The sequence below is a fragment of the Oncorhynchus nerka genome, linkage group LG15 (genome assembly GCF_034236695.1).
Source record: "Oncorhynchus nerka isolate Pitt River linkage group LG15, Oner_Uvic_2.0, whole genome shotgun sequence".
Classification (NCBI taxonomy): Eukaryota; Metazoa; Chordata; class Actinopteri; order Salmoniformes; family Salmonidae; genus Oncorhynchus; species Oncorhynchus nerka.
This window is the reverse complement of record NC_088410.1, coordinates 81,950,843-81,971,885: the sequence shown is the minus strand read 5'-3', so window position 1 is coordinate 81,971,885 and position 21,043 is coordinate 81,950,843. Positions and strand designations below refer to the sequence as shown.

At 41.5% G+C, this 21,043-nt stretch overlaps 1 protein-coding gene across 1 annotated transcript in view; it reads left to right on the top strand.

The window, feature by feature from the left end:
* The window catches only part of LOC115143402 (forkhead box protein P1-B-like), a 162,049-nt gene that overhangs the window by 78,914 nt on the left and 62,092 nt on the right, over nucleotides 1–21,043 (top strand). Inside the window, 1 exon segment of the mRNA XM_029683798.2 lies at nucleotides 4,878–5,021. Within this exon segment, the coding sequence (XP_029539658.2) occupies nucleotides 4,878–5,021 (144 nt within the window).

Below are 21,043 nucleotides of genomic sequence, written 5' to 3'. Positions count from 1 at the left end.
CTTATTGTAAGTGAATTCCATTACTATATGTTTGCACACTCAATGCCCCGCTGATCACACATCATCCTACTTGTCCTATTCTAAAAATGTGTGAGTAACTCTCCCAGTTTCAATAAATTCCCCGCCAGTCTTACAATAGCCTGCATAATTTACAAAAATGGAAGGAACAGCTTTCCACTCTGTAGGAGGGAGTCAGCCTACTGTACTATGAACACACCAGGAGGATCCAGAGAGAAGTGGGCTTCTTGCACAGGGCTACTGAAGGCCCTTTGTTTGGATAAAACATTGCAGGGTAGAGCCAGGGCCATAAATGTCAGATGAGTTGAGACGTGTGCTCTTTCACTTAGAAAGTTAAGCGGATAACCTTGACATTTAGGCCATCACCAGGAAAACCCACAGACCTGAGAAGGGGGAGAAATGCCTGTGTCTGCTGAGCAGGACTACATTAAGGACAAACCTATTAGCTGTGTTTTTGCTGGCCGTATGAGAACCTTGGTCTCCTGTCTAGTTAACTCCAGCCACTGGGTAAACAGCGAGTACTGGACCCCGCTCTCCTCTACTCCTCTCCGCTTTCCTCCACTCCTCTCCTCTCTCTGCCATTTTTCCTCTCTCTCCAGTCTCCACAATGACCACAGGGATCCGATTACATCTGCGCGTACATCTTCTAGCAGTTAGGGTCAATTTGTTTGAAATCATTTCACATTCAAGGTCTACACTGACGTTGGAGTTGGAGGACATTGGTGAGTCGGAGGAAATAAAGAGGGCTCTCTCCTGATGGGCCTAAACAAACACACTAGACCAGAGCCACGTCACCGCACCTCTTGCAGTGGAGCCACCCTGAATGGAGCCCTCTCAGTTGTCACACAACCACTCTCTTTACCTGGCTCACATGTCTGTCAGTTGTCACACAACCACTCTCTTTACCTGGCTCACATGTCTGTCAGTTTTCACACAACCACTCTCTTTACCTGGCTCACATGTCTGTCAGTTTGAACTGGAGGATGATTGTTGCTGGTCTCTTCTTTCCGAGGAACGTAGCCTACCACTAGACGTATCTCTCAATAACCAGTGCATTTGAATTCCTCTACAGTTGAACACAAGTTGTTTGTATTTTTTGTTTACTCAAGGTCAACAGATGTAGAGAGATAAAGAAGTGCCTTTGGTCATGTCCAAAATGTGCGTGCCATTACAACATAGTAAAAAGTTTAGGGCTGAATCAAAGCAAAGACTTGTGGTAATTCTCAGATCAGGGATTTGTATGGCACCCAGAGCTGGCTTTAACAGCAGGAAACCCAAAGCCTGTAAATAATCCACATGTGCAGACTGCATATAAAGACATCTAGTACTTAGCCATTCCCTTATCACTGCTAGATAGCCCTGGGACATGAGAGCTGCTCCTGCCTTTTCAGAGGCTCTACTCACTAATATGGTGTGAAAGTAGATTTAGAAATAAGGCAGCCGCTGTTTATTAAAACAGACCAGTTAACACAGGGGAAGGTGTGAACTTTGATCACATTTGAAAGAGAATGTGCAAATGACAAGGATATCAAATTGCGTTGTCTTTGTTGGCAATAAGACCTTGTCAGATCCTGGAGGGTGTTTGTTTGTTTGTGTGTGTGTGTGTGTGTGTGTGTGTGTGTGTGTGTGTGTGTGTGTGTGTGTGTGTGTGTGTGTGTGTGTGTGTGTGTGTGTGCGTGTGTGTGTTTATTTTGTTCCTTATCCTAGCTCATACTGTACAGCTACAACTTAGCCTGTAGTACAAACAACCATAGCAGCACATTGTAATGAAGCTTCTTCAGTTGCACCTGTACATAGACAGGTTCCGCACGTACAAATATCTAAATCCAATTGGCAAGCCTCATGTTACTCATGACATGTTTTGCCAGTTAGAAATACACACAGTCCAATCTACTGATTCTGTACATTAGAATAAGTCAAAACTTGAATACGTGTATTTCTGTGTAAAACCCTAGTTAATTCTATAAACATACAGTATTTCCCCCTTTAGTTTGACATCTGCTTCGCCCTAAAGCACGGCAGTCTCCTGTTCCCTTTGCATCCTAGTTATCTGTTTGTATTATCTGTCTTTGAACTGTATCTGATCAGTTCCACCTAATATGTCTCTTGATTTGTGCTATTGTAGTGCCCAGACAACATGCTGTTCTCCTCATTTCTCTGCTCTTTAGATGCTCCGGTCTGTCATCCGCTGGCAGTTTAGCGCGTCTGGAGCTGCTTTTAGACTTGTACGTCTATCAAGCCCCAGTACCTTTGAATGTGAGATCAAAAGGAGATGAATTCCAGGGAAAGAGGGGAGAGAGAGAGAGAAGAGGCCTTGTGTGAAGAGAAGAGTGGGTGCTGTGTAAACATCACAGTGACAGCTCACAATGGGTTATTTTAGCACAGCATCAGGCCTCTCCAAGGCAGCCAGCTACAGTCGTCTTGTTAAACAACAAATCATTCCTCAGCCTCTAGCCGGCCTCAACTCGGAAACACTCTACATAGGTTCCCCAGCTAGACCTTTTTATATCCTTATTTTTCCATAATGACGGTCTTTTGACTCATCCTGTGTCTTTCGCTTTTAAAACTATTTTATAAAGTCATTGGGGAAAACAGAGCCCAAACAGTATGACTAATACTGTAAGTGATTATTTTCTGACTGCTTTTCCACTTGATCAAATATGAAAGTCTTAATGAGGTTAGTTTCTATTTGATGATCAACCTGAGATCAACGTGGATGATCTTACAATACACAATGTTCCATCGCAACGTCACAGTTACTGTATTTATGCTGATTGATGATGCAGTACTGTAGGTGTTGTGCCAGGTTTTTTTTCTGTTAATGATTCCCAGAAATATATGTCTTCACCCATTAGTATCTAAAAACTCCCATCATATCCTGTTGACTCAAGTATCTTAGTTCCAACACCCCTCTTAGTAAACCCAGACAGGTTACACCAAAGCATGCATGTGTCATAAGTTACAGAGAAAACTAAACTAAATACTACTTTTGTTTATTCATAAATGTTCCCCTGTAGTAATCCGTAGGCTTGGCTTAACTATTTGGTGCTCTGTTGTGCCATGCTGCCTCACCAGGTAAGATTATTGTGTCTTTGAAGAAGAACCTTCTGTCCTTTATTCCATTACACAGCTCTGTGGTCTATTGTCTATTTAAACTTGACTTTATGCTGCACATTTTGCATAAGTACTGTAGTGCAATGTGTATATAACTTTTAACCGTCAACTTATTCTTACCTACAATAACCTACTTGAGGTCATTGAATTACATTGATCTTGTATTGCATGCTTTAAGTGCTAGGTAGGTCTGCCACTGTAGGCGGGAAGATAGGAAGTTTGTCATACTGTAACTGAATGGGTTAAATATCATGTTCTTATAATTAGGGCTATAAATAGTCGGTTATTGTTTGTGCCTTAGCATTGCGTTGGATTTCTCTGTTTGTGTTGGAGTAGATCTCACACTGTCACAAGAAAAGGGTACACTATCTTTATGAATGTGTGGGCTGGGGTTTTCCCCTCACAAGCTATAGGCAGGGAGAGAGAGAAAAGAGAGAGAGAACATGTTTTAATGGTGGAAGGGTAAAACGCCAGGAGAGTGGCCTCTTTGTAGCCTGTGGTTATATTCTTGCCTCATGATGTCATCCCACAGGCCTGTGTTTGAGAGGGTCAACACACACACACGGTGCAGAGCAGTGCACAGCTGTTTGCCCCTGCCTCTGAGCTGGACTCCCCTCTCATCCTTTCCTTTATAGAGCATTTACAGGCCTATAGATCATCTTATCCTATCACTCTCTCTGTTTCTCTATAAGCCTTTCACCATACCCTCTTCCTTTTCCTATTTCACTTTCATACCATCTTCCATACATTCCTCTTACTCTTTCACGCGTTTCTTTACATTTCCCTCTTACGTACTCTGAGCACCTCCCCCCTCCACCTTTTCCGATTTTCGTCTTCAACATACCACTTTTAATTTGCATCTGGCAATCAACCTGACTCATCAAATAATTGACTTGAGGACTATTACTCTGCTGTGCGGGATGGGCTCGGACAGTTAGTTTAATTGTGGGAGTAATCGTCTGTGGAGTATGGAAAGTATGAGCCTAGTTATTTACTCAGATGTTTTACTGGTGTAGGTGTGAGGAGGCTGGCGGCTCACTGTGGGAATACACGCTTGCTTTTCTTGGTATCAGTGTGGTTTTCATGACCACTGTTTTTCCCGGCTCCCCGGCTTTGTTTGTTCTGGATGGCATGTTTGATTATTTATCGTGAGGGAAAAGGGAGTAGCTGGAGCAATAAACATGTGACTGCACTGTATTTTGTTTTCCACTGAGAAGGCCGTGTCCTTTAACAGATATTTGGAGCAGCAATAAACCTTTTATTTACTTTCTGGAGGGGAGTGGACAGGGGGAGAGGAGGATCAAAAAGCACCGTTCTGTGCCTCTGACTTTTTCTGTTTACTGTAATTGCAACCTACAGTATACACACGCACACTACATGTTCATGTTTTTAAATGTATGTAAATTGTTAAGACTTTTTTCTGTATTGTCTTTTCGCTACGAGTAGGACCCCAGTAAGACTAGCGGTCACCATTGGCATCGACTAATGGCGATCCTAATAAAATCAAATCTAAATCAACAGAAAATATTTGCATTGGCCTGTGGCTATTGATTTGTGTAAAATCCTGTTTGTTTTGTTATCTATCAGCAGTCCAAGAACACGTCGTTGTTTGGGTTACATCTGTTGTGTTAAAAGAAGAGTGGTCTCAAGGGAAGGGTTGAGCCCCAAGACACAATCAAATATCTGCTTTTAGTTTCAATGTTGTTCCCTTTTTTAACCCACCATCATTTTCATCTCTCTTTCAGGCTCTTCAAGTGGCTCGGCAGATCCTTCTACAGCAACAACAGCAACAGCAACATCAACAACAACAACAACAACAGCAGCTGCAGCTTCAGCAAGGCACCGATCTAAAATCCCCCAAAGACAATGAGAATCAGCCAAGCCTACAGGTACCAGAACACACTGTCATATGTTTGTTAAGAACATGCAAACAGTGTATGTTTACACCAGTCAACCGTCATATTGTTGCTTCCAAGTTGGAGACCTCAAGACAAACAAAAGCGGTTGGTCTGTTGTAAAAGTCACTTATTAAGTTGAGCAATGGAGAGCTGAACTTTCTTGATCTTTTCTATAGTACACTGTGTGCTGTTTTCATTCTGTCATGGGTGAATGTACCAAGCAACCTTCATAAACAGGAAATTAAGAGAGGCAGAGTGAGTGACGGTTGTAGGCCAACCACGTTTGCGTGTGTGTGTTCGTGGGTGTGGATTGCAATGTGAGTGTGATCAACAACATACATCTCAGACTGTGACACATTAATTATATTACTATGTAGAATAAACACAGTTCTGAATGCCTGGGGCGGCAGGGTAGCCTAGTGGTTAGAGCGTTAGACTAGTAACCGGAAGGTTGCAAGTGCAAACCCCCGAGCTGACAAGGTACAAATCTGTCGTTCTGCCCCTGAACAGGCAGTTAACCCACTGTTCCTAGACCGTCATTGAAAATAAGAATTTGCTCTTAACTGACTTGCCTAGTTAAATAAAGTAAAAATAAAGCCTAGACTCTCAGAAATCAGCCTCTTGGAAATATTTTGATGTATTCCATTTTTTAACAAAGCCAAGGAAATAATGCACACATGATGTGTGTTGCTGATCGAGGCCTGTTGTAGCAGTGGTTAATATGTGATAGAAACATGAATGGCCTGTTTAAAGGAGGATAAAGGAGAAGAGAGGGGAAGAGTAGGTGATGTTTCCAACTCTCCAGCAGAAGATATGAACCTTTAGGAGCTTTAGGTGCCCTTTGGTATCTCTCACTCTCTCGCTCTCATTCTCTCTCGCTCATTTTCTCTCTCTCTCTCTCTCTTTCCTCCTCTCCCTCTCTCCCTCTCCCTCTTTCTCTTTCATCACTACCCTCAATGGGGGCAGTAATATCAAGGAGAAACTGTTTTCACCACTTACAGCAGATCACCACTTACAGCAGATCACCACTTATTTTCAGATCACCCCTTATTTTCAGATCACTTACAGCAGATCACCACTTACAGCAGATCACCACTTACCACTTACAGCAGATCACCACTTACAGCAGATCACCACTTACAGCAGATCACCACTTACAGCAGATCACCACTTACAGCAGATCACCACTTATTTTCAGATCACCCCTTATTTTCAGATCACCCCTTATTTTCAGATCACCCCTTACAGCAGATCACCACCAGCAGATCACCACTTACAGCAGATCACCACTTACAGCAGATCACCACTTATTTTCAGATCACCCCTTACAGCAGATCACCACTTACAGCAGATCACCACTTACAGCAGATCACCACTTATTTTCAGATCACCCCTTATTTTCAGATCACCCCTTATTTTCAGATCACCCCTTATTTTCAGATCACCCGTTTGAGCCGCCTCACATGTGTATCTTTGTTTGAACGTTTGTTTCAGTGCGAAATTGCAAATTACTTCAGGGCATATTTGGTCATTAATACGAAGGACTGTTCTATATGCGTGTGTGTGTATATATATATATATATATATATATATATATATTTAATAGCCCCTTTCCCTTAGCAGCTAGGTCTAATGACAGGTACACATGTAGGATCTTAATTTAATCTCTCTTTTATCGCTGAGCATTTTCCTGCACTGCAGGAAATGCAGATGAGCTTCATGATTGACATAAATTCACTGAAAACTCACACTAACACACTAACAGTATTGTGTTTTTGAGAAAGTTCATACTTGATATGTCCTAGTGAAAAATGTATCAACCCCTACAAAAATCTCCATTAATTATAATCCACATGATCAATCACATTTCCTGTTGCCGCAGGAATCTTTTCCCACTGTAGCAAACTGACTCAAATTAAGATCCTACATCTGTAATTAAAGAGGCAATTTTGTCTCAATAATAGCTCTAGAGGATTACCTTTTAGTTGTGTTGATCTTTCAGTTGTGTTGACCTTTTAGTTGTGCTCACCTTAAAGTTCTGTTGAACTTTTAGTCCTGTTGATCTTTCAGTCCTGTTGTACTGACCTTTCAGTTGTGTTGACCTTTCAGTTGTGTTGACCTTTCAGTTGTGTTGAACTTTCAGTTGTGTTGAACTTTCAGTTGTGTTGTAGTTGTGTTGACCTTTCAGTTGTGTTGAACTTTCAGTTGTGTTGAACTTTCAGTTGTGTTGACCTTTTAGTTGTGTTGTAGTTGTGTTGACCTTTCAGTTGTGTTGTAGTTGTGTTGACCTTTCAGTTGTATTGACCTTTTAGTTGTGTTTACCTTTTAGTTGTGTTGTAGTTGTGTTGACCTTTCAGTTGTGTTGATATTTCAGTTGTGTTGAACTTTTAGTTGTGTTGACCTTTTAGTTGTGTGTGCATTTGTCAGGATTCAAATAAGTTGAAGGGATCAAACTAAAGAGTTTCCCGAGTCAGGCTGGAAAATGTATAGCAGAGGTCAACAAACACGGGAGGCTACAAGGAAGATTCCAGCGTACAGCCAGTTTTTGGTACATAGTGAAGTACTACACATTCTCTCACAGACAAAGAAAAAATACAAATTCTAAGATCTTGCCCAACCTGTCACTAAGCTATTGAAAAGAGAGCTGGCCCTTTTTTCCTCCTCTGCCCAAATCTTGTGAAGAGCACAGGCTAGTTGGCCATAGTATCTAAATAAAATGCTAAATTGCCTGCTTTGTAATGTGTCGTAGGTTATGTTACATTTTGCGAGGTTGAAACTATCATAATGAAAGCCACAAGTACAGACAAGTGTTTATGTAAGTGATAATGCCCGATAATGCCTGGTGTTTGGATAATGCCTGGTGTTTGGAGGATACAGTGATTCGGAAAGTATTCAGACCCCTTGACTTTTTACACATTTTGTTACATTACAGCCTTATTCTAAAATGTATTCAATTATTTTGTTCCCCTCATCAATCTACACACAGTACCCCATAATGACAAAGTGAAAACAAGTTTTTAGAAATGTTTGAAAATGTATAAAAATCTAAAATAGAAATATCTTATTTACGTAAGTATGCAAACCTTTTGTAGCGTCATACCCAAGAAGACTCAAGGCTGTAATCACATCCACGGTTGCTTCAACAAAGTACTGAGTAAAGGGTCTGAGTACTTATGTAAATGTAATATTTCAGTTTTTTTATTTTAATACATTTGCTAAAATTTCTAACAACCTGTTCTTGCTTTGTCATTATAGGGTATTGTGTGTAGATTGATGAGGATTTTTGGGGGGTTAATCAATTTTAGAATATGTCTGTAACCTAACAAAATGTGCAAGAAGTCTAGGGGTCTGAATACTTTCCGAATGCACTGTATTTAGTCTTGTGAGTGTGCATAGAGTCAGTGCAAGATAGGGTCAATGCAGATAGTCCGGGTAACCATTTAATGAACTATTTAGCAGTCTTACGGCTATTAAGCAGTCTAATGGCTTTGGGGTAGAAGCTGTATCGAAGCCTGTTGGTCCAATGATACAACAATTACAGTTGAAGTCGGAAGTTTACATACATCTTAGCCAAATACATTTAAACTCAGTTTTTCACAATTCCTGACATCTAATCAGAGTAAAAATTCCCTGTCTTAGGTCAGTTATGATCACCACTTTATTTTAAGAATGTGAAATGTCAGAATAATGTTAGAGAGAATGATTTATTTCAGCTTTTATTTCTTTCATCACATTCCCAGTGAGTCAGAAGTTTACATACACTCAATTAGTATTTGTCACACCCTGACCGTAGAGAGCGTTTTATGTCTCTATTTTGGTTTGGTCAGGGTGTGATTTGGGTGGGCAGTTTATGTTCTATGATTTTCTATTTCTATGTGTTTGGCCGGGTGTGGTTCTCAATCAGAGGCAGCTGTCTATCGTTGTCTCTGATTGAGAACCATACTTAGGTACCCTTTTCCCCCACCTGTTTTGTGAGAAGTTAACTTTGTCTTTGTTCAGGGCACATAGCCCAAAGCTTCACGGTTTGGTTTTTGTTCTTCGTTTTGTCGGCATCATTTTTTGAATAAAGAGAAAATGTACGCTTACCATGCTGCACTTTGGTCCAGTCCTTCAGCCAGCCGTGACAGTATTTGGTAGCATTGCCTTTAAAATGTTTAATATGAGTCAAACGTTTCGGGTAGCCTTCCACAAGCTTCCCACAATAAGTTGGGTGAATTTTGGCCCGTTCCTCCTGACAGAGCTGGTGTAACTGAGTCAGGTTTGTAGGCCTCCTTGCTTGCACACACTTTTTCAGTTCTGGCCAAAGAATGGCCACTCAAATACCTTGACTTTGTTGTCCTTAAGGCATTTTGCCACAACTTTGGAAGTATGCTTGGGGTCATTGTCCATTTGGAAGACCCATTTGCGACCAAACTTTAACTTCCTGACTGATGTCTTGAGATGTTGCTTCAATATATCCACATATTTTCCTTCCTCATGATGCCATCTATTTTGTGAAGTGCACCAGTCCCTCCTGCAGCAAAGCACCCCCACAACATGATGCTGCCACCCCCGTGCTTCACGGTTGGGATGGTGTTCTTCGGCTTACAAGCCTCCCCCTTTTTCCTTCAAACATAACGATTGTCATTATGACCAAACAGTTCTAGTTTTGTTTCATCAGACCAGAGGACATTTCTCCAAAAAGTACGATCTTTGTCTCCATGTGCATTTGCAAACCGTTGTCTGACTTTTTTTATGGCAATTTTGGAGCAGTGGCTTCTTCCTTGCTGAGCGGCCTTTCAGGTTATGTTGATATAGGACTCGTTTTACTGTGAGTACAGATACTTTTGTACCTGTTTCCACCACCATCTTCACAAGGTCCTTTGCTGTTGTTCTGGGATTGATTTTCACTTTTCTCACCAAAGTACGTTCATCTCTAGGAGACAGAACGCGTCTCCTTCCTGAGCGGTATGACATTTACGTGGTCCCATGGTGTTTATACTTGCGTACTATTGTTTGTACAGCTGAGCGTGGTACCTTCAGGCGTTTGGAAATTGCTCCCAAGGATGAACCAGACTTGTGGAGGTCTACAAATTTTTTCTGAGGTCTTGGCTGATTTCTTTTGATTTTCCCATGATGTGAAGCAAAGAGGCACTGAGTTTGAAGGTAGGCCTTGAAATACATCCACAGGTACATCTCCAATTGACTCAAATGATGTCAATTAGCCTATCAGAAGCTTCTAAAGCCATGACATCATTTTTGGGATTTTTCCAAGCTGTTTAAAGGCACAGTCAACTTAGTGTATGTGAACTTCTGACCCACTGGAATTGTGATACAGTGAATTATAAGTTAAATAATCTGTCTGTAAACAATTGTTGGGAAAGTTACTTGTGTCATGCACAAAATAGATGTCCTAACCGACTTGCCAAAACTATAGTTTGTTAACAAAAAATGTGTGGAGTGGTTGAAAAACGAGTTTTAATGACTCCAACCTAAGTGTATGTAAACTTCCGACTTCAACTGTATGAGATATGCAGTGAGCTGCCACCTGATGTGTGTAGAGCTGTGAAGATCTATCTGTAGTGAAGACCTATTCATCTCATCAGCATCCACATTAGACAGACAGAGAGAGAGAGATGCACAAGCTCTGCGACTCACTCCAATTCATTTTATACAAGTCAAAAATAATGAAGCACAGAATATCTGAAACATCTGAAAAAAATGACCTGCATAGAAGGGGGAGAGAAAAACCAAGCAGGAGAATCCTTGATCAGCGTGAAATGGCTGTTGTGTTTTATATCTCCAAGAAGAGGGGGTGTTTTTACCTCCAAACCCCCCCAATGTAATGTGTAGACTAGATACTGAATGTGCTGCTTGCATACTGTTTCCCAGTGCCTTGAATCATATTAAATCATACAAACAGCTGTTAGCAGGCTGGAGAGCAGCTTAACATACTTAACTGGTCAAAAAGCCAGTAAATTACTGACAGAATGACGTGTAATTAAAAGTCTATGCCACTTTACCTCGCGCTTCACACCTACAGTGGCGCGGGACGAGAGCGAGCAACTCCCACCCCGCTAATTAGCATTATCAGTGAAATGGTAGGGTTTGACTCATTAGTTCCATGTGCATTTAATTAGAGGCTGGCTGAAATTGGATTTAACTTATTACTTTTTCATGGATCACTTTCTTGTCATCACTTCAAATTGGATTGCAGCCCCAGGTAACTAATTATGCCAGCCGCAGGATCAGGAGTGGAGAAATAGGTCATTAGGCACAACACTGTCGGACCCTCGCTGATAGTCCACTCGCACCGCAGAGGAAGAAGGGAAAAAAGGCTTGTTTGTGACATTGCTTTGGAGCCTGCTCAGTTAACTATGCCACACTGCAAGGGTTCCTGGGTAGGCACCCAGCGCCTACATTAGAATATGTGACATGCAACTGGGCTGAAGATGTTATGTCAACATGGTTCCAGTGCCATCAGTGTAATGCCTAGATTAGACTTGTTCTGTTCCAGGTCTGGATGGTGGCCTTGATGGGCCTTCATTTTTCATGTCGCTAGTACCATTAGGTACTGTGAGGTGCTGCAGGCTGCAAGCCAGCCTCTCTTTTCTATATGAACTCTCCATTAAGAAAGTTGACTTTTATTTGGGGCGGCAGGGTAGCCTAGTGGTTAGAGCATTGGACTAGTAATCGTGAAGGTTACAAGTTCAAATCCCCGAGCTGACAAGGTACAAATCTGTCGTTCTGCCCCTGAACAGGCAGTTAACCCACTGTTCCTAGGCCGTCATTGAAAATAAGAATCTGTTCTTAACTGACTCGCCTAGTAAAATAAAGGTTACATTTTTTTTTTTAAATTGCCACTATTAGCAGGTCAGAAAATACAATCCTGAGAATGTTTGTGTAGTTGGACTAAAAACAGATAATGTTAATGGCCTTGACAAATAACCTATCCCCCTTTATAATTATTATATTTTTGGTTGTAGACAGATTGTTTGAGCACAGGCAAATGCAACACATAAGGGCGGCAGACTACTGAAAAAAATTCCCTTGTTGAATCTTTTGTGTGTTCTCTGAAAGCAACTTGTAAAGATCACTTCTTTCTTAGTTCTACTGAAGCTGAGTCCTTGAAGCTGGTGAGCAACGGAAAACAAGAAAAGAGAAACTGCTTTTGTATGGTTTCTTGACTTCCTCTGTTCACTGAAATGATGCGTTGGCTTTCTTTTAATATTTAAATGAAATGATCATGATTCATTTGATAGGTCATCTTGTCAGCATCATCTCATCAGATTTTGCATTGAACATATTCATGATATCAATGGAGCAGTGCTTGTTATTCTTCAGAAATAAGACGGGGAAAAAACACGAACCCATCATCTACCGTAAATTTTTGCCAGGTGAATCTCTCTCTCTCCCCCTCTCTGTTTTACAGAGGGCATCTCCAGGTCAATAGATAATGTATTTTCAGTTTGACATGATGAAAGCCTTTTAAGTTTTGCCCCCCTCCCCTCCGCCACTCATATCCTTCATTTGTGGTCTTTGGGGGAGTGTTGTGTGACAGAATGCAGGGGCCACACCTCTCTCTGACAGGGGAGGAGAAGCCGCCAGCTTGCTCTGCTACTGTTGTTTGTGGTAGACCTATGGCATCATCCTGACACATGTACACCACAGTGTTCCAATCTGTAAATCATTAGACTGCCGGCTGGACCTCCACCAGCGCTCTAAAGCAATCAGAGGCAGCATTCCGAGGAGCTCCCTCCTGCAGCCCAGCCGCCCCGTGGTTCGGAGCGCTATCCGTGGCCCACTACCGTGGCTAGGTGAGGTGACAATGAGCCCGGGCTCGGCCCACTCTGGCTCCCTGCCAAAAGGAGGAAGGCCAGCTGAGACAACGGGACAATTGAGGCAGACACAGCCTCTCTGTGATGAGCACCCAAGCTGTGAACCTCACCCTAAATGAACCAAGTTGTTTGTTTTAAACAGACACGTTCAGGTTCAGACAATCAAGACCAGAGTGGATGGATAATCCTTTCAGTGGTCAGTAAGCAGAAACTAAGCCTACTCCTAGTGTTGAATGAGGATTGAAATGGGAATGTTCTGACAGATACTGTGCTATAAGGCCATGTCTAGACTTCACAGTTCAGGCAGCGTTAGTATTCTGATCGTGGAATACCGAACGAGTCATGCATTTACACATACTGTACATTCAAATGTGTCTACAGTGTCCACAGTGTGTCCAGATTCCCTTTTCCCGCGCTATATTCAAATGGCAGTATGCATTCTACAAACGGTGGAATAGGCTAAATATGATAATAAAATAACAACTGATGGCAGTAGCTAACTACTGTAGCTAACTAACCAGCTAACCTCTGTAGCTAGCCAGCAAGCTAGCAAGCAATGCTAAAGGGATTGCAAACAGGATAACATAACATATTTCCTCCAACATTATAATGAAAGGTGCCTCTCGGTCCCAAAACCTGTTTTCTGGATACTTGTGGGAGTGCTGATGACATTGCCCACTGTATGCGCTTTCGGTAGCCTGATTGCATCCAGACTGAGGTGAAATACACACACAATGCACCCATGACCACTTCCAAATCTGAACACAAAGCGACTTTTGTGCGTCTAGACCGGTCTTTTCAATGCGATCTTCATATTCTGATAGCAGAAGTCGCATGTAAGTGTCAAGTGTAAACACGACCTAAGAGACATCAATATTCTTCAGGTTCATCAGCACAGTTTTTAGGTTCAAAATCAAATCACATACATCTGTGCGTGTGTGTATGTGCATGATTCCGTGTGTCTCTGTCTTTGAGGTGATTTAATATGCCAGGAATGATCAGCACAGCGCTGATCCCTGCATCTGTGTGGAACCAGGGATCAGGATGTCTTTTTCACCGCTTGTTTTTCTTGTCATATCGTAACAATGTATTATGTGTACTGTATATATTAGAAACAGGTTTGGATCATTCTGTCAGAATGAAGTCATCCCTTGTATTTCCAGGCAGTCTGTTTCAGCCTGTTAGTGAGCCTCAGCCATGCGATGACTGTCGGTCTGACTCCGGACTCCAGACACAGGGCTTTAAGCCACTGCCATTTGCAGGACCTTTTTTTATTCTGAGGACTGATGTTTCCCTTCAAGCTCTATCCCCCTCCCTGTCTCCCTGTCTCCCCCTCCCCCCAATCTTGTATCTTCGAATCATTCTCCGCCACAGTATCTTGATTTCAGCCATGTGTTGTTTGAAATGATTCACTCCCCCTTTTGGGTGGTAATGGGTGGATGCATGGACTGTAAGGACAGAGCATTAATAAACACCAAGAGCCATATCAAAAACATCCACTCATGCATCTCTACATTTAATTCACCTCGTTTTTACCAGGTTAGTCTTGTTGAGATAAAAGTATATCTTTCAAGAGAGACCTGGACCAAGGCAACTGCATCAACACATCAGTATCAGATAAACAGGCACATTAAATATAAATCACATCAATACAACAAGCAGTACGTCAGTAACTAACATGTTCACGACACAAGTCAGAAAAACATCAGAGTGCAATATGTCAAGCATCAGAGCTTCACAACGACATGCCTCAACAACTCATTCATCTATTTGTATTGTGTGTTTCTCTAGGGACACGAGGTCCTGAAGTTTTACATTGACTTGGAGGGACTTTAACTACTAGGGGGATAACTGACCAGCCTGTTTAATTGACCAGCATAACTGACGCTTAACTGACCAGCATGCTTTTTAAGATTAAGATTAGGAGTATTGTGTACACTGATAGTTTCAGTTAGTGCTATCTACTCACCCTGTTTAGAGAGGGTCTACGTTCCTAAAACCATATATGAGAGATGTTCTGAATTGAATGACACAGTCCGTAGATATATGTACGTCTATATTTGTGTTGGGCACTGAAGAGTACATGTTTATAGTCCACACCCTGGTAATTCATGTACTGTAACTATGACTAGTTCCTGGATACCAAATAGTTGGCATGGATGTACTCGTGCGCCCAAAATGTACTCAAACTAACTATTTTTAGATGTAATCATAGCTCCCAGACGTGTCTTTTAGAAATCCTGTAGGATAGAGATGACAGTTCCACTGCTCATTTCATTTGGCATCATTCAACTACAGGATTATTTTTCCTGAACAAAATGTCATGATGAGGCACTGTACTTCTTAATATAGTGTCTGATTCAAAAGAAGAACTCTATATGAATCAATCATGATAGAATACGGCACAAAATTCCCCCACCCCCCTGAATTGATGTTGCTCATCGCTGTAGATGTTCTTGTTTTGACTAAGTGAAAACCACAGCAGACGGAACACAAAGAAACACAAACCTCGTTCTGCGCTGGCTGGCATATCACCTCAAGGAAATATTTAGCAAATACAGACGACACAATGTGTTCTTTAATGTCTGAAACCAATAACATAATACATCCTTGTAACACATTGCAACAGGCATGACTTAATATGAGTTCACCTTGGCCAATAACCCTGCCCGTTTCAGATGAGGCTAAAGTGCAGATGTCAGGGGATAGAGAGAGGAGTTAAAGAGGTCTGTACACATTAGTTCAACCCAAATCTCAGAAGAAAGATTCTGAATTTCCAGTAAGTTTGTCTTTTCAGATACAGCAGAGACTGTACACAGAGCTGCTGTTGTTCGAGAAGTCGTTCACCTGGGGTGTAATCAATAGTGCACACAATAGCAAACAGTTGCAAACACTTTTATGCAAATTCAGGTAGGTTATTCCCCATTTCATTCCGTTTGCTTCTGTTTGGTTCCTAGTGAATACATCACTGGTCTGAAGATACCTGGGTCTGTAAACAATGGTTTCCATTTCTCAGACTATCAGACGTTAACTCATACTTTCACTGTAACACAGGCAGGAAATGGAGTCTTTTATTATGTCATCTCACTGTGTCGTAAGCACAATAATTCTTTCTGGATCATCATGAAGAGGATGGGTGAAAGATAAAACTGAAGGCTCAAGGATATTGATGATTCTCTGTGTTGACAAAATATGTTTGGTGAAGAAATATATATGTATCACATCGATACACACCTATGTGTAATTACTGTGCACAGTGCAGGCTCAGGCAGAGGAGGAGGAGAGTAGAGTGTGAGGGAGGGGAGGCTTGAACTGTATGTCTGCTAAATTTATCATGAGGCCTTTGGGAGCATTGAAATGAGAACAGTGGCCTATTACTGCTTAGAGAAGGTGTTTTATTGAGAATATGCCGACATGCCACCCCAGGGAGAGTGCTGGGGAGAAGAGTGTGGCCAGAGCCGAGATCAGTGTGTGTGTGTCTGTGTCTGTGTCTGTGTCTGTGTGTCTTTGTCTGAGCCCTCTGAGTGTGTCAGATTGAAAGTAAAGAGCCTTTTCTTCTTCTGCTTAATTATTCACTAAGATATGTATTGGAATTGTCACTTTTGACACTTGAGGTCACCCAGTCAATTATTTATATAGGTCACCCAGCTTAACAAAGCTTGTTGTTAGTTATTAGCAGATGAGGGCAGTGGTTTGTTACTGTATGTATGGACTATGTTGATTTGTGTTCTGGAATGTTCGTATTCCATGAGCATTCCTTCATCCTTAGCCAAGCTTTTATGGACATTGATATGAACATTTTTTTATGGCCATGTTTGAATTGGTTGTGCATGTTAACGTGTTAATTAACTGAGTTATGTGTTAATCCTGACTAAAGGTTTGTTTTAATGTCTTAGTATTTGTGTCTGAATGTATTTCATCCTTTTGATTCTTCTCAAACTGAAATGAATAGTTGTAAATAGTATATTTTCAGATACTACAGATTTATCATGGTTTAAAAGCAATTATTTAAAAAAAGAGTAAAAATGTATGTATAATAGTTTTTTTGGTATATTTATTTATCTCCTTTCTCTCTCTCTCTCCTGTGCAGTTCATGCATGTCCAGTAGAGGGCAGGGTCCTGTTTCCCCTTGTTCTATTTTATATACCTGCTGTTGAACCATGTGATTCTATTAAGACAGCTAATTCTTATTATCGTGACTGAGTATCTGGAAAAAGATAGATGTGGTATCTGGAAAAAGATAGATGTGGTATCTGGAAAAATAAACAAGTGATATCTGGAAAAATAAAGAAATGATGTAGTTAATGGAAAAGCTGTTTTTTACTCATAAAACAATATACAAAAACACACAAAAAAACATTTATATTAAAAGGTATTTATTTTAGACGGAAAGGCTTTTTTATGGTATTGCCCCCAAAAAATAAAAAATCAACAAAGCATCTAAATTGTTTGTTGGCTGTTTGTTGTTCTCAGAATATAAAATTATTTTGACTCTTTGTCCTGACGCTGTAAACAATTCCATTTACCAGAACAATAAAGTGTCTGATAGCAGGCTAGATTCTTTCTTTCAGCTGGATAGCTGTGTTTACTTATCTGTTGTTTAATTAAAGGGCTTCTTTTCTTTAGGCATCCATTGTTTCAATAGGTCAAAGGGTTAACAGCCGTCAACTTTGTATTTTTTTTCAAAGGGGCCCCACACAAAGGCATGGGTTCACCTGCAGCTCAGCCTGAGGCTCCCTATTGTGTAGGCCATTTGAATTGATTATGTTTAGGGGGCTGGTTGTGATTGGTGGAGAAGGGCGTGGTTGATTGGATAGTTTTGTATCTTGTCAGCCAGGGAGCAACCTTGCACGTGCAATCTGTCTGTATCCGGAGGAAGCCTGGAGACGCCACAGAACAGTAGTGTCCGCCTGCCTCTCTGCCTGCCTCTTTGCCTTTCATTCTCTCTCTCTCGCTCCTCTCCGCTCCACTCAACACTGCACGGCCCAGATCTCTGTTTACCCTGCCAGCTAAATGGAGTTTGTCAGGTTTGTCAATATGATTGATTCTGCAATTTTGCCAGCTTTCTTGTATAAAACTTGACAATGTCATTTGTCCAGGGAAAAGATGGGGGCTTTTATCTATCTGTGGTTGATGTTCTATCATTGTAATTGGTTAATTTTGTCATGCAGTTTGTTTAAGGAGAGAATGGATCCAGGTTTTAGTGTGTTCTGTAGATAGGGACAGAGTACAGGCTTTCCCTGAAGGCTGTTACACTACAAGTATTTAGTGATTTGTGGGGAGATGCTGTGTTTTTAAAGATAGGCTATGTGTTGTTTAGATGTTTGTGTTTACCTGCTGAGAGTTGCTGATGCCATTCAGAGATATACTTTTCATTTGCTGAATTGTGCTTCAACAAATGAAATGTTCAAATGTTTTGTTAATAATTTTGTGTATTTAGATTCACTTTACATTAAGCAACACTTTACATTAAGGTAAAACTTTACATTAAGGTAACACTTTACATAAAGTTGCTCATATGCCAGTTTAGATATACTGTAGTTACGATTCTAGTTATGTTTGTTTCTTTATTCTGACACTGTACTAACCAGATCATCAGGCTCTGGTACTACAGTATGTGTTGTTAAGATATGGAAAGTTCTAGGAAAGGCTGTATTTTAGCAGTGAAGTTGTTTATCACATATTATTATTTAATATATTCTGCATCCCAGTGTGTCACTAACAAGCAAATGTAGCCCTCAGCTTCAGTAGGGCATGCTGTTATTGTTTACTGTTAGTTATACATGAGATATTCCCAGTTTGTGTGTTTGTGAGCTGAGTGTGTGTTTGCCGGTCAGACCTGGCTCCCACTCAGGCTATGGACAGTGTCCCTGTCAAGGGAAGGAGGCAGTGAGGTGATGGGGGGTTGATCCTCTCCTCACTCTGTCACTTGAAATTAAGGGAGAGGGAGGCACAACTCTATATTTGACACTGCCACTACGTAACCATTTTAGCCAGACTCAATCATTTGAAATATCAGAACTGACATTTTTCCTGAAACCTTTTTTTGTGTGCGTGCACACGCACGTGAACACATGCATACGTGGGTGTGCTTGAGCCTGCATGCGTGTGTGTAGTAAAGGGGGCGGAGAATTAAATGAGAGATAAAGTTGAACCTTTCTACACCAACTTCCCTCTGTTCCCTGGTGGTAGATTTGAACCCCATGAAACACCCCTTAGATATTAGACTGAAGACTGTTATTTACTTTGTCATGCTGGTTTAACTTTTAATGTGAGAGAGCCTTCAGTCTTCCAAAACAAAAACATTTTAAATTAATATATTAACACATGCTTAAAAAATAACAACATTTTCCTCACTTTTGAGGCTAATGTTTTCACCTTCTACCCCCTCCGACATGTTTGTACTGAGCTCCAGACTGTGTCTGAACAGCCCCGGCGATGAGAGGGTGTATCTGTACTGGTAGAGTTTAGAGACAGAGGGTGAATTTCTCTGGCAGAGAGAGGCCGGTGGAGGTTAACATCAGATGTGAGGAAAATGAAGCCTAAACAGCCAGTGTGCACTGTAATGCTGTGCAGCTGCACTGGCTGGGCTGGGGGTGCAGTTTGGGAGAGCTGGAGTGCGAGCTGATTGGGATGACATTTTGTAATCAAAGTTGATTTATTGTTCATTAGTAGTGCATTAGCCCTTTCAGGCAGGGCCATTATTTGTGCAACGGCCTGTCAAGGCGAGAGGCTGCCAGCACCTGTCATTTTTAAACCATGACATAGGCAACCAGATATTACCCTGTACCCAGAGAAGCGGGCATGGTGGCAGCCAGCGAAAGCCCACAGAGCTCTGGGATATCCTTTACAGGAGTGGCCACTGCTTTGTAGTGTGGAGGGAGTGAGTGAGGGGGAATAGTTTACCGGTGATATAGAAAACCACCAGCTGCTCTCTGCTGTTCTCCTGACTCCTCGCTGGATTGAGGAACGTTTTGACATGAAAACAGCTTTTGTTGCGTTAGGTACATTACTGCTCATTGCTCTTGGTCACGGTGTCTCTATATCAGATAGGTGGATTATGTCGACACAAAAGATGTTATATATTTCAAAGTATAGAGATAGTATGTTACCAGTATGATTAGGCTACATGGTGTATAGACAGTGATATGGTGTAACAAAATAAACCAGTCTATATTTGCCACTTGTCCCGTCCTGCTCTGCTACTAGAAAGCATTATGTAATACTGTGTTAATTACTGCTGTGCTCCTCAAATAACATAATATATGTTTTCTTTGTGGAAGTAGTTGTGGGATGATTCAGTAGGCTGTATCCAGATATAAGAGGTGGCATATGTGTTGGATCTAGATTTATCTCTGGATGGTTTTCACACATTCTGTGAACCAGCTGCTGACTTCTCCCCTTTTTATTATTATGAATTGGCCACGTGGTTTTTCTGACTCACAAAAGACAACAGCACAAGCCAAGTTTAAAAAAGCCTACACAATTTGTGGCCCCTTGTCTGCCGTCATGGAAACAAGGATTAGGTTTGCATTGCTGGTGTGCAGAGTATGGAAACAATCTGCATGAGGATGTGTCAGGCATTGTCTTTGGGTACATTTTCATTTGAAGGGGATTTTAAAGGCTGTGATCTTAATTAAATCTCAACTGATCCAAATAATGCATCTGAAGGCATGCAGGGTTGCGTAATGGTGCTGAGCTGATAAACCATAAATCACGGGCACACGGAGGTACACAGGATGAGAAGAGGGGGTAGCACCCACTGGGTCTCGGACCAGGTGAATGGGCTGGTGAATGGTGCTATTGTAGGCACTAGAGTTGTCATCTCCTATTTTAATTTTGTCTCAACCTAGCGTGGTAAGTGCTTGAAAGGTCAGAAAGAGTGACAAGATATGTTATCAGTGAAAATGGAATGGAAAGCCTCATTAAAAAGGCTATCAGTGAATACAGTGGAACATAAAGACAAACTGAAAGAAATTATCCTTTTATTCAGTAATATGCTCTTACTACAGCGAACTACAGGACATGGCCCCCAAGTTTGTGTGTGTGTGTGTGTGTGTGTGTGTGTGTGTGTACACACATGTGCCATGCACTGGGCACCTGCAGTGGCGGCTGCCCAGAGTGTGGGAAAGAGATGACACCACGCAGCTCTACTGTTATTGTTGGGGTGAGAGGCTCGCTCACTTCCCAGTGTAG